Raw genomic sequence first — 15661 nt, forward strand, 5'->3', positions numbered from 1 at the left:
TTTCAGCACTTTCTAAACTACGCTTCTGCACAGAAAGAAAACCGAATTAATTCTACATTGTTTTTACATTATCGTTTTTCAATTCTCTCCTTTGACTTAACCATTATCTTTATACGACTTTAACCACTATCTTTTGGTTCATTGAATGATATAATTGTTTGATTTAAAGTATTATATTTTTTTTTTGATGAACTGCAAAATCACAACTAAATACTTTACAGAGGCAACAAACACTTAACAATTTCTCACACTGCATATTGGACTTTGTGTTATGTTTAAAGTGGGCGGTGGTGTCAATCTGGATGTCTGGTGGGTGTGGCCCCCGGCCATATATCATGCAGATACGATCTGTTCTCGATATGTTGCCAAAAAACAAAAATCGCTTAAACAATCAATTGAAATTCTCGATGCGCGAGTGTTTGCTCAATGGGGGGATTGGGTTTTGGGTTCGTATGGAATAACGGTGAGGGTAACGTGCAGTGTTTGCAAAAAATCATAAATAGTATCTATGGATTTTGGCCAAAAAAAAGGAAGTGTGCGTGGGTCAGGAGATTTGGCAAGTAGTTTTTTGGATAATTTCAAAGCGCGTTCCACGGAATGCTCTACTAAGTGACAGGGGACGACGTGCCGCTGTCAGGTGAACTGTCAACTCGGGCATTTGATGGGAACTTAATTAATTTAACTGCTGCTAGAAAGTGGGCCTGCATCGCCCGTTGCCCATCACGTATACGCAGCGTGCACGCGACTCAGTGATCAGTGGCAGAAAATGAAGGGCCAATTCCACTTCCAATTTAATTCCAACGCCCACATGTTTAATTTCAGTTTCTGAAATTGAAAAGCACTCATGATTTTCCATTGCAGTGGAATTTGCATTTTAGAAAGTGTTTAAGTGCTTTTTCGCTGCATTATAATCGAGGCTGAAAACTCCAAAAGTCCAAAAGAAAAAGACAAAGTCTGTTTTTTGCTGCTGCATTTTTTAAATAATACCCAACTTTTTTCCCCCTGTCTATTAATAAATTTATTTATCATAATTCCAGTCATGATTCTGATTTTTGCTTGAACGTAGAATTTCTGCATCAACCTCAACACGTCTACTTGTTGTCAACTGGCTTATCTTTGCACGATTCGCTCTGGGCTTGGGCCCTTTATGTCTTTCTTTACTGGCAAACATAGCATGCAAAAAGCATTTTAAGTTACTTTGTTGCCAAGTGCAATAAAGTGCATGAAGGCATGTGCTTTATGAGCTTGACTAAGGGGAGTCATTAAGTCATAAATGTTCCTATCAGGAGAATTTATTTATTTAATCGTTCTTAAACCAATTTTCTGCATTTCAGAGTAGAAAAAATAAAATAAATGATTATATTCCAATAAATTTTTTGATTTTAAAGAAGATTTTAAATGGCCTTCATTTACAACCATGGCTAGTTAACGTTTTATGTTAGTAATATTAATGTAGAGAACTTAAAGCCCTCTATTGAAACAAGGAAATCTTTAAACTTTGAAATATTTTAGTTTATTAATCATTTATTCAAACGCTGGTAAAAGAAAAATGCAAAAAAAAATATGTTGGTACCTTTACTACAACTACTTGTATAATACAAATACAAATTTATTATTTAAACCTCTGTAAACAAAACACTGTTCAAACGGATTTTCATATAAAAAAATCATTTATATATCAGATTTCTAAAATACTATTACAAAAATGAACTTAAAAAAATGTATACTATAATTATTTGTATAAATGTTAATACAAATTTAACAGAGAAAGACATTGGCAGCAAGATCTTTCAGAGCCCATGTATTAACTTAGGTTCATTATTATGCCAGGAGCTCTCAAGTTCGCTTACAAGATGAACAACATCAGATAGTTCAAAAAAGATTACCTGTGATCAGCCGCCTTCAACATGTATGAGTAAGTACAGCCATGAAAACTAACTAGCGCCACTGGTAGTTAATACATAATTAATAAGAAATACCATAATAATTTTTATTTCTGTATAGCTATTTCCGATGCCATTGGCCTCTGGGGCTTTCGCTTTTTTGAGCTGCGATGTGGTGTACGTGATTTTGATAGAACCAGAGGGATAGAGAAGTGGAGGGGCGGGCACTAAACACTAAACATGAAATTAGAAATTCATAATTGTCGCGTAATACGGCACCACAAAAAATACGTGGACTTCGATGGCGGCTCGTTCGCATGCGAAATGGTAGCACACTATTCTAAATTGCTAATGCGCCTTAATAGGCGTCGCTTGTTTTGGGAGTTTCGGATGGGATTTATTTTTGTTTTTCAGTCTCTTTATTTTTTTTTGATTTTTTTTGGGGTGTGTGAAAGTCACTGCATGATGATATTTCGTTTGTTGCATAATCCTTCCACGCAGAGCGCCCAGGGCCAAGCCAATGAACCCCATCGAATTTTTGTTTGCCCATCTCTAGAAGAATCATGCTATACCATCTACCAACATACACCATAAAATTGCAATCTCACGTCGTTGGCGGGGCAATCTTTCGAGTTTAATCTGCTCTGTGGTCTCGTGTCTTTGTCACCCATCTGCCTCCTAATGGACAAACAATTTCTTGGTAATAAAACTTTGTCACCGATCTAAGTGGGTTCTCTGAGAAGTCTTGGCAGCCGGAACTGGAGGATTCTTGAATTTCAGTGTAGGTATGGGGATTAATAAGGTATTTACTTATAATTTAAGGGCAATCACTTCAAAAAGATGAATTTTGGATTTCAGCAGAATGAATATTATTCGTTATAATAATAATGATTTCCTTCTGAAATTCTGGGAAAAAGTTTTTTCTTGCCCCATAAATTGTGTTGACAAGAAATTTCGGACTTAGCAAGACCATTTTTAGAAAAAGATTTAGGCATTGATCTTATTAAAAATAAACCGATTTTCCACCAACTAAAATTAACAATGGATTAAATATTATATAATGTTTATTAAAATGTTACTTAATAAGATTAATGGGGACCATGGTTTTTTGTCTATGAAATAGATAGATAGATGTTAATGTATTACTACTATTAAAGCCAAAAAATGCTAGAAGTATTTGTGCCCTGGCAGGTCATACTATTGAACTTAATATTTTGAAATCTCGCACTTATACTGTATTAAATCTTTAGAAGATCATAGTCATGACCATCCTCTTTTCCACAGCTATTTTTCGTTGTCAGCTGGCCCTTCAACTCTAGTTCCACACAACTTGGATTCCACATACGTCGGCACACTTTAAGCGCAAGCGCGCCAAACTTACCGAAACCCACACCAACACACAGTGCGTATACGCAATGTCACGTCGGCAAAGAAGAAGAGGGTTCCACTTGGTAATTGTGTGTGTGATTGTAATTGAGTTGTTACTGTACCACAGTAAGTACCCACCTTTCTTCGGTATTCTTTTCTCTGTGTGTGCGTGACTCTTTGGTTTCTCTGCCTTTTTGCATTCTTAATAAATCAACGCGAAGAATATATAAATTGGGCGTCGCGGTGGACGGTCGCAGTTAGTATTTTCCAGCCAACGGTGCCTCACAGGTGTGCAAAGAGTCCGCAGTGCGAGTGCAAGCTTTGGTTTTACTTTAAACCCATAAATAAGCCTGGATATCGAATTGGATTAAAAACAACACATCTTCGTAAAAATCAAACCAAAAAGAAAAAACCCCTGGATTATCGAATGTTTATAGTGCCCAGTGATATATATAGTGACCATAGCTAATCTAAACTGTTTGTGAAAATGTGGAAAACCGTGTGCTTGCTGCTCGTACTGATGGCCACCTGCAGTGCAGGACCACTAAGTAGCCACCAGGTGAGTAATCGGATATATCCAGCAGACTGCTTGACCACCAAAGTCCACTTCCGTTCGCCTTAACGGAAACGGAGAACTGTTAATGAAATGTTTGCCAGCCCGACGAGCCATACGCTTGAAATTTTAATGGGACACGGCCTGGACTCACTGTTGGGATTTGCATATTTGAATATACCTCTCTCCTACATCTTTGGCCTGGCTTATTTGGTATGCCAAGCATTTAGCCTTTTTTAACGGCCAAGACTGAAAGACTTGGTCTAAGGTATTTATAGGCACTCTTGCAGGTGGCTTAATGACAGGTAGAAGCCGGCAAGAATTCGCCAGCGAAATCACTGAAAATGGCTTCCAAGAATGGCTAATACCAGAGTGTTCGATTTGCATTACTCATTACTGGGGGGACTTTTTCGGGAAAGGTCTCTGACAACTGAAAGTTTTCGCCCCAAACTCATTAAAATGCAGCGGCCAAAATAATAAATTAATAACAAATCCATATGGCTAAAATATTATGTGATAATATTTCGGTGTTCCATTCGAAAGTGACTTCAATTGCAGTGCGGTCCATAAAAGGGCGGCAACAGGTGCGAAGTGCACAGTGGGTTGGGCTTAGGGTCTCCATTTCGATTCGATTCCAGTTGATTCGATATAATTTTCACTTGCCAGCGCGTAGACAAAAACTAGAACACAAGTGAAATTTTTCGGGTGCCTAGCCGATCGCAGAGTCACGTGCTGGATTTATGGGATTATCCATGCTAATCACGTACCTCGTTAGCTGAATGGAACGTACAGCTGGCTAATCATACACAGAAAATAAAGTTGGAATACGATGTAATATTAGGACACCTCTTTGTAGAGTTTTCTGATAATCCAGTTTCTTTTACAATTATATATTGTAACCAAAGCCATATAAATTAAATAAGCTCTCTTATTGGTAAGCTTATTAAAAAAATTATAATAAGATTCCAAATACATTTTTTCAAAATTGTTTGAATCTCTATTTTCTTTTTAATTTCCAAAATATGTATATTATCTTTTATTTTTTGGTTCTTTATTTTTTGTTATATAACAAATAATTTGATTTTTATTGATGATAACTTAACATTATCAGTTTCTAAAAAATCAGCATTTTAAAAAAGGAAATATAGATTTTAAAATAAAAAACAATCCAAAATTCTCAGAGATGGGTACATAAGTTAAACTCTTCTTATTTACCCCAAACATATTAGCCTTTATTATTCCTTCCCTATTTCACAGAAAAGAAAAGCCACTGTGACTCGTGAGGATCCTGTGCCTGCTGAGGTGGAAATGCCTGAGCAGCCCGAAACGGAGGCTGAATCAGCTCCGGCGGAGGCCTTCTTCCCTGGGAACCCTCACCCTGCCCAGCAATGCCACCTCCATTCGGTCGGACATCACGGATAACTTCTCGTGTGCTAACAAGACGTATGGTTACTATGCGGATGTGGAGAACGATTGCCAGATCTTCCATGTTTGCCTGCCGGTTACCTATGCCGATGGCCGGGAAAACACCTTCCGCTGGAGTTTCATCTGCCCCGAGGAGACCATCTTCAGTCAGGTGGGTTTCCTTGATTTTATAACATTAGTTATTTGTTAATTAATTGAAATACTTCCTTTCAGGAATCTTTCACATGCATGCGTCGCGAGGACATGACCATCGAGTGCGCAGATAGCTCTAGGTACTACGAACTGAATGGCCACTTTGGTGCTCCTGTGGAGGAGGAGAGCAAGCCCACTCCTGTGGAGAGTGAGCAGCCTGAAAAGGAAGAGGTGGAGTCCGAATCCAAGCCAGAACCTGAGGCGGAGCCAGAGGTTCCGGCTGAGGAACCTGAGGTTCAGACCGTCAAGCCCGTGAAGCCAGTCAAGGTGCAGAAACCAAAACCCAACCGAAGGAAGCCTCAACCCCAAAGAAAGGTTCCCGTACCAGTAACAGCTGCTCCTCAGGTGGAGGCTGCTCCGGAACAAGAGGCTTTTGTAGATGTGGAGTCCAAACCCATTAAGCCACAGCGTTTTACCATTCGACCAAATAAGGAGAGACCCCAGGCGTTTAAGCCAGCCATTGCTGCTCCACCCATGCGTAATGAACTCTTCAATGGCCTTCGCAAACGTCCAGCGATCTTCAATAAGCCAACTACCGTAAAACCAGTGGAGGAAGTGGTGGAAAGTGAACCGGCAGTGACTGAAGCTGTGGTTCAACTCAGCGAGCCACAGCCCACACTCAAACTGCAAACTCTGTTTGCCGAGCCCGAAGTGATTCCTGTGGAAATCCAAGAGCCAGAGGTTCAGGCTTCCGAGCCAGCTGTGACTTTTGTCCAGCCGGAGGCTGTAATTGAAGAAATGGCCACCACAAAGGTCCAGATTGATAGCAAGATCGATGATACGAGGCCCATAGAAGCCTTTGAAGAAATTCCAGCTGTTATAATGGAAAGTTTGGATGAATCAAAGCCTCAGGAAAGCGAGCAGGAGGAAACTAAGATAACTGAAGAGGTTAAGCCAGAAGAAGATACTAAGCCAGTGGAAGATATTAAGCCTGAAGGAGAAATTAAGGTAGATCAAGAGATCAAACCAGAGGATGAGACCAAGCCAGAAGTAGAAATTAAACTTGAGGAAGAAATCAAACCAGAAGAAGAAATCAAACCAGAGGATGAAATCAAATCAGGAGAAGAAATCAAATCAGGAGAAGAAATCAAACCACTGGAAGAGATCAAACCAGAAGAGGAAATCAAAGCAGAAGAGGAGCCCGAAATTCCAGCCAAGGTAGAGGAAATCCATGAAGTTATGCCCGATAAATAAAATCAGAACCAGCTATTATGGAAAACAGCAATTCCCACGAAGAATCCCTCAGTCTTGAAACTTTAGAAGCAGCCAAGCCAGCAGATGCACCCGAAAGTATGCCAGCCACTCCCGAAATGGAGCAACATAGTCCACTGGTGGAGGAAATCCTGGATAACAACCATGATGGAGAGGCACAGGAATCCCTGGGCGGTTTCAAGCCAGTAGATCCTGTGATGGCCGCCGAGGCCGAACAACTGATTACCGACTTTCTTAATACACTGAAAAAGAACGAAGAGAAACCAGAGACTGACATGGCAGTGGAGAATGCGGATGTGTCCATTGAGGAGGCCAAGCTGCCAGAGCCCGAAATTGTGGACAAAAATGCCTCAGTTGAGGAGCAACTGCTGGAGGAAACGGAGGATCAAAAGTCTCAGAAGCCCCAGATGATGCAGGATTCTCCTATTATAAACATTATGCAGGTGCAGCATATGCCCATGGACTATCAGATCCCGGTGAAGGTGATTCCCATGGAAGTTCAGCCTGTTTCCGCAATCTCTGAGGGTTTAGAGGTTGCCAAGGAAAGTGCTCCTGAGGAAACTGCTGCCGAGGAAATCAAGGAAAGTGCTCCTGAAGTCACTTCTGAAGAAATAAAGGTTGCAGCTCCTGAGGGAGTCAAGGAAATACCTAGCGAAAATATTCAGGATATACCTGTGGAGATACTAAAAGAAATTTCTCCTGACGAAATCAAGGAAACTACACCTGAAGAAATGAAGGAGTTTGTTCAAGAATCCCAAGATGAGCTGGTGGCCAAACAAGAAGAAACTCCACTAAATGATGAACAGCAGGAGAGTCTAGTCACCGCTTCCTACATGCCTTCGATCAGCATCGATGACATTGTGGAGCTGGTCAAAGAGCGTCTGGATCAGACGCCCAAGAAGGATCAGATGGCTCCCATGGAGCTGATCCTTACGCCAGGAGCGGCTGAGCCCATGACTCTGGTTCAGGGCAATACGGAGCAGGCGGAGCAGGAATCCCAGCCAGAAGAGGAGAAGGAGGAGCTCATTCTGCCTATCTACAAGCGCATCGCCGCCGCTGAACCCGCCATGTCCAAGGTGCAAACGCTGCCCGTAACGGTGAGCAAGGTGGAAACGGTTGCTCAGCCGGAAACTGAATCCCAACCGGAAATCCGGGAACCCAAAATGGATGCCCGCAAGCGTCGTTTTCTATTCCGCGCCGATGCCAGTTAAAAAGAACAAGTGAGAGAATGATACAGAAGGATTGATAGCAATCCTGGCGAGGATCAGACTCCTCCCACTTAGCCCGAACCGGAACCCCGTTCACCTCCTAGTTCCCCAAAACGCTATCCCACTCATTTGCACCTAGGCAAGTTTTATTTAATAATTTTTTGATTTCCTAGTTTTATGGCCATTTTTAAAGGAAAAACTTGCACGAGAGTTGAAATTTAAGTTTAGAAATTGTTGTTCCAACGAGTTAAAGAAACAAATTACACAAACAAAAAAAAATTGCAAAAAATTTTAAAATAAAAAATATTAAAAAATCATTTTGTTAAATTCGTTTGACTTAGGTGGGCAAAATTATTGTGGAAGGTATTTCTCGGCCAGCTTTTCAACTCCATCGTGCAGAGGTTTGAGTGTCCTGTGACTTGCCAATTCGCATTCAATCTTTGAACGATAGAGATGGTCAGCTTAAAAGCAACATAAGATCTAAATTACATAAACATAAAAACTTGACTTAAATAATTAACAGTTTAGGGAGTTTATTAAAACAAAAAAGTAGACCATTGACTTGAGAAATTTGAGACACTAAACAAAAAGTTGGGGAAAACTTATGCAATTATATACATTTATTTTCACTTTTTTATCTTTTTGTACTTTGAAAGCTTATAGTTTTAATCTTAACTATTAAGCAAATGTACAATAGTTTATTATTACTATTTGTTGCATATATCGAATTTCTATGTTGCAATAGCGACTATTTAAAGCCTCTAATAATCAAATAAACAAATGACTTGATAGACGAACTTTTAATTGGTGCTCACCTAACAATACAAAATTATACCCTTAAACAAATGTAAATAAATAATGATTCTTATAACTGAATCTAAAACCAAATTGCAACCAAAACACAACTATACAATATTCGTAGTTTATTATAGAAAATCGTTTACAAATCGCATTAACACTTAGGCTTTGGGTAATTAGCTGTATGAGGCAACTACCGGGTGAGAGAACTACAATTTACAAATACAGTGAACACTGGACGTTAAGTAACTAAACACATCACATTGGGATAAGTACAGTACAGTGAATCCCCCGACTACGCCTCCGTTTCCTGTTCCTGTTCGCCGGCCTGGATTTCCTCCGGCGTTCGCAGATCGATGGCGAACTTTTGGCGCGTGGGCGTGATGGTGTCGCTGGGCGTGCCCTCATTACCATCCTCTTCGCCGGACGCCTCCTTGACCCGTCGCGAGTAATCCTGGAAGGCTGCGGCCAGGGCAAAGGTCAACTTGCGCGCCATCGCCCGACTGTCGCAGACGAAGGCATGCACCTCAAAGGGATGCGGACTGGACTCGTCCTTCACCACGATCATCGCAAATACTCTTGTGTAGACCAAATCCTGAACCCCATACGAAATGGTGTCGATCGGATAGCTCCAGTGATTGATGCTCGCCTTGGGCGCAATAATCTCCAGGTGCACGCCCGCGGTGGACACTTTCAAATCGCAGTTGGGCAGCACCTTGTTGGGCGGCAGGTTCTTAGCCACGCCCACCATTAGGTCAACGGGTCTTCGAGTATACTTAATGCCCCACAATCCGCGAGCAACCTCAGATCCAATGTATTTTACCTGTACGGAGAAAAATAATATTGATTAATTTATAAAATTCTAGTTATGAAATTAACTGTGGTGGGAGTAGCTTTTCTAAAAAAAAACATGTTTTAATATTTTAAATTTTGTAATTTATTTAAATATATGTGGACAAATTAATCAAATGTAAATAAATAAAAAAGGCCTCGTTGACTAAATAAATTAATAATTTTATAATTGTGGAATAGCATTTAGCGATCATTTGAGATTTAGATGGTTTTTTAGATCTGTTTAAAGTAATTTTCATTTTAACATGCTTTTTTTAAACTTTAAAGTGTAGGTTTCCTATTCTACGTGAGTAAAAAGTGATGTTTTCATGGATAGTGAGGGATTATTCATCAGTGCCTTTGGCTTCCGCTGCGCATGCGTTGCCGTTAGAGTCGCTTCATTTGCATCCGACCTGCGACCGGATGTCCACAGCCAAGCCAAAATGTTGTTGTTGCCGCTGCTCATGTGGTGCCACCGCCACGCCCCTTTCTCCCCCGATCGCCCCCAACTGAAGTTCAGCAGGGCGTGACGCGTGCGTGTCTGCCTTTTTTTTTGGCCATGTCTCTTTTGCGGGTGGTATGCCAGCTCATATGTGTGCTTTTGTTCGTTTTTACATTTTAAAATATTTTACCAAAAAAAAAAACAGAAAATCAAAGTTCAACTTTAAATGTACATAGCTTTTTTCTTAAGCATTTGTATGCTCTTAGAAAGAAAAACTAAATAATAAAAAATCCTTATTTTTTTACGTCATAGAAAAAACCAAACATATTTATGAAGACTTCGAATTTTTGATGCTGGCAGGTGTTCGAAGATTAAGAATTAATAAAGCATTTGTGAGTAGATTTTTGAAAATGTAAACTTGTTTTGAAAAGGTCATTTGAATTTATTTAAGTTCAAATTTGCTTAGCTAGTTTTGTGCAAGTCAGCATTAAAATAAAAAAACTACATTTGCTCAACGTGTATGATTTCTATTTATATTTTTTAAACAAATTACTCTCACTGTATTTTTGATCATATAAGAGGTTTATGAGCATTGGTACCTGAACTTGCGCCACTCATTTCACAGCATTTAAATACGCATTTTGCAATGTGGACACTCACCTTGAACGTTATGGGCAAATCCTCCACATTGACCTGACCGTCCAGATCGGTGGTGCTGCTGTTGTTGGAGGCCATCGTTTTGTGGTTCTATATCTTTAGGCCGAATCACTTCGTATTTGGCCAAGTTGCAAACGAAGATCCACCGTTAAACACATTTACCGCAAAACGACTAAAAAAGGGCGCAAAATACATGAGATTGAATAATGCTCTCATTAAATGAATCTTGGGGATACACTATGTAGTGTATTACAGTTCACAGCATTACCATATCTTTACCGTAATCTCTCGATTTGACACAGTTCACTTTGTGTGCGGTGCGCTTTTTAAACATATATGTGCATAAATATATACCACTGAATTTCGGTCGACTAATTGTTCTGTGTTTGGGTTTGTTGTTGCTGGCGCCGGCTACCGATTGCTACTGAGCCCGCGATCGACGTCAAAAGGTGTCGCAAGTTTGAGGTAACTCCAGGTAGCTCCACTCCCTCTCGCTCACTCTGCCCCTCCCCTCTCGCTCACTCTGCCCCTCCCCTCTCGCTCGCACACAGGTGAAAAGAGCAAAGGCAAAACAAATGGGCTAAACAAAAGCTGCGCTCAGATAACTATTTTTTCTCTCACGCAGTGTCGCTGTCTAAGCACAAACAACTGATATTATAAGCAACAGTCATGCACAGAGAAAAAATTTATAGAAGAATGAAACTTAAATAATAAATTAAATCTAGTAAAACAAACCTATCGAAATTGCAGCATTTCTACATTATAAATCATTATGCAATTAAGTAATTAACTGTTTTTGTTGTGAGGTAAATTGTTTCACAAGCAACTGAGATTTGAAGCAACAGTTATGCAGTTAGAAAAATGTATATAAATAAATTTAAAAAAAGGCAAAAGTAAATCCATTAAAGTCTAAAGTCTTAAAGTCGTTTATTACATTGTAAATAAACCATTATATACTTCAATGAGTTACTGTATCTGCTATAAGGTATAATATTTCAGAAATAATATGTGATAACTATTTTTCAGTGAAACAGTGGAAATTACTTCCATTTTAAATCTTATCAAAAATTAACCCATAATGTTTCCACGGATCTTATAATACATATTTGTTCTTAATATGTACTTTAATGAGTAACTGTATCTGTTGTAAAGTAAAATATTCAAAAAATAACATTATGTGTGAATTTTTTTCAGTGAAAAGGTAGATATTTTTTCATGTATGGTCAAGCATTTTAAATCTAATCAAAAAATAATTATTAGGTAAAACCTGAATGTTGCCACTGATAACCTAGTAGGCACATTAAAGACTTCACCCAAGCAAAGTATTCAATCAGCAAGTTGTTGAAACACTTTTTCCACACTCACTATTCGCTGCTCCCTAATGATTAGAAATGCATTATTAATATTTCCTCAAGCAGCCCGTTGACCACCTCAAACACTCAAGAAATATAAAAGCATTATGCCGGATATATATTCAATGGCTATGGTGCAATAGTTGCATGTCTGCCAATTAATGACCAACAAAAGAAAAACGAATTAAAACCAAAACTAAAACGGAATGAAATGAGTTCATTGCAATGCATTTTACCTGTGTGACGTCAATTTGGTTGGACTGGGTGGAATTACCTGTGCAACAGACTATTTTTTATGTTTTTTTTTGTTCAACTCTGACTACTATTTTAATGCCAATGACCCAAGCGGATAACAAGTGACAATGGCCACTAGTACAAACAAAACAAGCGACTATTTGCGTTCTCTTCTGTTTTTTTTTCAACGCTATTTACAAGTTCCCTGATCCAGATTTTCATGTAGATCACGTTCATGGCTTTTGGATTTCATATTACCAAATTTAAAGGCCACGGTTTAAGCGATTAAAGCATTTGCAAAGCTGTTTTCCTTTTAGAGCGATTTTCTAAAATGTTATATATATTTTAAAGTTCCGCTCACTTTTTCCCTCTCCATATCTTGGTTTACTTTTTGAATAGTTTTTACTTGTAGAGCGGTTCAGCAAGAGTTTACGCCTATAAAAAAGTATAAAATCATAACACCACCAACCATAACAATAACAATATCAGCCACAGATACAGTAGTACTCGCAGTCCAATTTAGATAATTTTCCACTGGACATTTCAGTTAAACGGTGCGAAAGCCGGAAGCTGCTCATATGAGCATATCTCCTCTGCTCTTATGTATATATGTACCTTTCTATATCATAATTTGTTTACTGGCACCGATGATTACTGTCATTTGTCAAACACATAGAATTGCGCATGTGGAGCTTGCACAAAATCGCTGCTTTTCAAAATGAGTAATTCCCCAAGTTTAACTTCTTTTATTTACACTTAATTTTTTTATGGTCAACACTTCCAAGTTCCAATTGCCTGTTATCACATAACGAAACATTTGCATCATTCCTCTAATCTTATCACTCACGCACACGAGAGAAACTAGCACAGTTAAAAGGTAAAGGTTTTATTTTGTTTTTAACTCAAAATGCGTCGAATGTCTTCAGTGAAAATGTATTAAATTGTTGGATATATTGTACGTAATTCCGGATTGATTGTTAGGGTAAGTCACATTGTAATTACCGATCTTAATGTAGCTTTGTTTTTTTTTCACCTGTTTCCTCAGCCGGTTAATATGCGACTAACGAAAACTCCAGCGATCGTGATCAGTGATGCCATATTGACCATTTTTTTTTAATTTTATGGCTCTTCAAGTAGTAACTTAAATAAATTTAATTATACTTTGATATCACTCTACATGTTTATTTTTTTTTTTTTAATTCCAACATTTTGATATAGACAGTTTTAAATATTTTTGTCTAACATTATTACATCGCTAGTTTAATGCTTTTTTCTGTTAGCCAGTACATAAACCAAATGTTGACGTAAACTTAAAAAGCTTCGTGTTAAATATTTAAAACTTAACATTTTATTTATTGGCAATACAACATTTATCAACATTTTGTATATCTTCTTATTTTTTTCTATATTGATGTAAGGCAAAATATTCATTGAAGGCATAACAGTAAACCATTTGTTGGAAAATATGCGTTGAAATGTCCGCTTTGATGTGTAACTTAATTGAAACTGGCATACAAGTCGTATGAGTAATTTTTTGAAAACCTTGAAGAAATTTAAGAGCACATATATTGCGTTTGAACAAATTTATTGCCCAACAACATAAATTTTTTTAAGCTGTACACTATTATTGTAGACCAGCCTAAATTACATCTGCTATTCTCAAAACTAAACAAAATCATTTAGATTTGCTCTAATCTCTACTTTCTCTATTTTAATAAGTCCATAATTTGATTCGAAGTCCGATTATCCACATTTCACCAGGCAAATTTTGTCATCTAAATCAAAACCTAATTTACAAGTAATATTATTTTGAGTATTTATATATTTTTGCTGGCAAATAATGTATTGCACCAGGAGCAACTATTTGCCGCTCAGAAAAAATGCTGTAGTTCAGCGCAGTCTCGATTTGCGCCTCCGTGGTGCTCAAGCGAAAACCAATTTTAAAATATGTTTCTTTTACCTAGTGATTCTGTCGATTCTCTTCTTGGACATTTGGCAGCTGCATTACTCATGCAACAGGACATACTGGAGGTTCCAGGCGGAGTGCATCATTTGCACCATTATTGCCCTGAATGCACTTGCCTGTTTCGGCAAATATTTGTGGCTTACATGTGGCGGTCACCAAGTGATTGGGACGGAAAACCAGAAGTGCCTGCTGGATGGCAAGAATGGTTTGTTTTTCTTGGGAGTGTAGCCGCTAATCGTTTTAGATTTATTATTCATATTTCTTTTATTTTAGAGAACAATTTTGGGACAGTTTTGGTTCGACCACTGATGAAAGCTAAGTGTTACAAAATGTGTAATGATATAAATGACGACATGCCCATTGTGCAATGGCATTCTTCTTTCATCAACTGTAGGCGGAAAAAGAACGATTGTTTAATGTCGTTAAAGAAGGACTGGCGAAAGTCACCCTGTAAGTCACCGTATGAGGAGGTTTTCCGGGATGATTTTATAACCGATATCCGAAAGTTACCTGCTCTAATAAGGCGGGCAAAGTGGGAACGCAGCATGTCGGACGACTCGGAAAAGCTATATATCCCTAGCCAATTACATTGGAACTTCAAAAAATACGCGGCGTCTAAAAAAAACACCACCTACGATTTTACTCCACTACCAGAAAAGAATTTTGGTGGCTGCGATTCGGAATTCGCAGACCCTATCGCCCCAAACAAACTATTGCAGTGTGTGGCCAACCTGCGATTTTGGATTTCCACCACTATTTTGCAGCGTTTGGTCAACGAGATCGAATATGTAGATGAGGTGTTCCGACAGTGTGGCCTAAACGACCTTAAAATAGGGGCAATAGGTCAGAAGAGGCTGCGTTTAATAGCCGAGAACCAGGAGTTTGTGAAATCCCATGTTCCCATGTTCCCCATGCTGTTGGCCTTTTTGGACGGCTTCAGTAACCAGGAGTACCTGGTGCAGCGCATCAAGGAGCTATCGAAGGGCACCTATATAAAAGACTATCGCTGGAATTCGGGCAGGGCAAGCTATGGTCAGGAGTGGCAGGGAAACCTGCCCACAGATGCAGCCATAGTTTTCCATTTATTTTGCGTTTATTTGGACAGCCAGTTGATGCCCTTGCCGCAAGGCGCAGGACAACGCCCTTTTTACTCTCGATATGTGATTATTCGGGATGAGAAACCCGTCAAGGACATCGTGCCCTGTGTGAAAAACAAGGCGAACTGCGCCATCTTGGCCACCGACAGTCAACAGCCCAATCCCAAGTTCAACCTTATCAGCAAATTGAAACTGCAAGATTGCGTATACGACACGAACAACCTGTTTTATGTTATTATCCAATTTTTGACCTACATGCAGAAAGAGCAAGGATCCGTCTTGGAATCTGTCAATCTGGGCAAAAGCGGCATCAACATCATGGGCGTCATCGAAAATTATTTCCAAATGGAATAACTGGTTAAATTTTTTATAAATTTCTTATTCGTTACTATGTATTATTTAAAGAAAATAAGTATCGTTGTGCTCTTTAATGGCTATAAATG

The 15661-nt window shown here is 38.9% G+C and overlaps 3 protein-coding genes across 8 annotated transcripts; 2 read left to right on the top strand and 1 right to left on the bottom strand.

The window, feature by feature from the left end:
* The first annotated feature begins 3496 nt into the window (after window positions 1-3496).
* LOC128259359 (titin) lies at window positions 3497-8158 on the top strand. Its single transcript, XM_052991677.1, is given in 5 exon segments — window positions 3497-3810; window positions 5062-5160; window positions 5162-5380; window positions 5443-6607; window positions 6610-8158. Coding segments are annotated over 5 exon segments (2790 nt in total). The 5' UTR covers window positions 3497-3738; the 3' UTR covers window positions 7845-8158.
* A 591-nt stretch (window positions 8159-8749) lies between these two features.
* On the bottom strand, window positions 8750-13255 carry LOC128259301 (uncharacterized). 4 transcript variants are annotated; one of them, XM_052991606.1, is made up of 3 exons: window positions 13158-13255; window positions 10573-10741; window positions 8750-9462 (listed from the first exon to the last, which is right to left on the bottom strand). In XM_052991606.1, the coding sequence occupies exons 2-3, from the start codon at window positions 10645-10647 to the stop codon at window positions 8935-8937; spliced, it is 603 nt and encodes a 200-aa protein (XP_052847566.1). In that variant the 5' UTR covers window positions 10648-10741; window positions 13158-13255; the 3' UTR covers window positions 8750-8934. The 4 variants fall into 4 exon arrangements, with proteins under 4 accessions (XP_052847566.1, XP_052847568.1, XP_052847567.1 ...); XM_052991608.1 differs by lacking the exon at window positions 13158-13255 and adding an exon at window positions 12771-12916; XM_052991607.1 differs by lacking the exon at window positions 13158-13255 and adding an exon at window positions 10849-11081.
* Window positions 13028-15661, top strand: LOC128259300 (transmembrane protein 209-like). 3 transcript variants are annotated; one of them, XM_052991604.1, is made up of 3 exons: window positions 13028-13137; window positions 14120-14326; window positions 14395-15661. In XM_052991604.1, exon 3 carries the CDS (start codon window positions 14430-14432, stop codon window positions 15570-15572), a length of 1143 nt encoding a protein of 380 aa, XP_052847564.1. In that variant the 5' UTR covers window positions 13028-13137; window positions 14120-14326; window positions 14395-14429; the 3' UTR covers window positions 15573-15661. The 3 variants fall into 3 exon arrangements, with proteins under 3 accessions (XP_052847564.1, XP_052847563.1, XP_052847562.1); XM_052991603.1 differs by lacking the exon at window positions 13028-13137 and adding an exon at window positions 13896-13953; XM_052991602.1 differs by lacking the exon at window positions 13028-13137 and having other exon boundaries at window positions 13906-14326.

Source organism: Drosophila gunungcola, assembly GCF_025200985.1.
Source record: "Drosophila gunungcola strain Sukarami chromosome 3L unlocalized genomic scaffold, Dgunungcola_SK_2 000005F, whole genome shotgun sequence".
NCBI classification, from domain to species: Eukaryota; Metazoa; Arthropoda; class Insecta; order Diptera; family Drosophilidae; genus Drosophila; species Drosophila gunungcola.

Coding starts and splice junctions, on each gene's coding strand:
- LOC128259301 (XM_052991606.1), bottom strand. CDS start 10,647: ATGGCCTCCAACAACAGCAGCACCACCGATCTGGACGGTCAGGTCAAT. Junction 9,463..10,572: donor ATTTGCCCATAACGTTCAAG/GTGAGTGTCCAC, acceptor TTCTCCGTACAG/GTAAAATACATTGGATCTGA.
- LOC128259300 (XM_052991602.1), top strand. CDS start 13,996: ATGTATTGCACCAGGAGCAACTATTTGCCGCTCAGAAAAAATGCTGTA. Junction 14,327..14,394: donor CCTGCTGGATGGCAAGAATG/GTTTGTTTTTCT, acceptor CTTTTATTTTAG/AGAACAATTTTGGGACAGTT.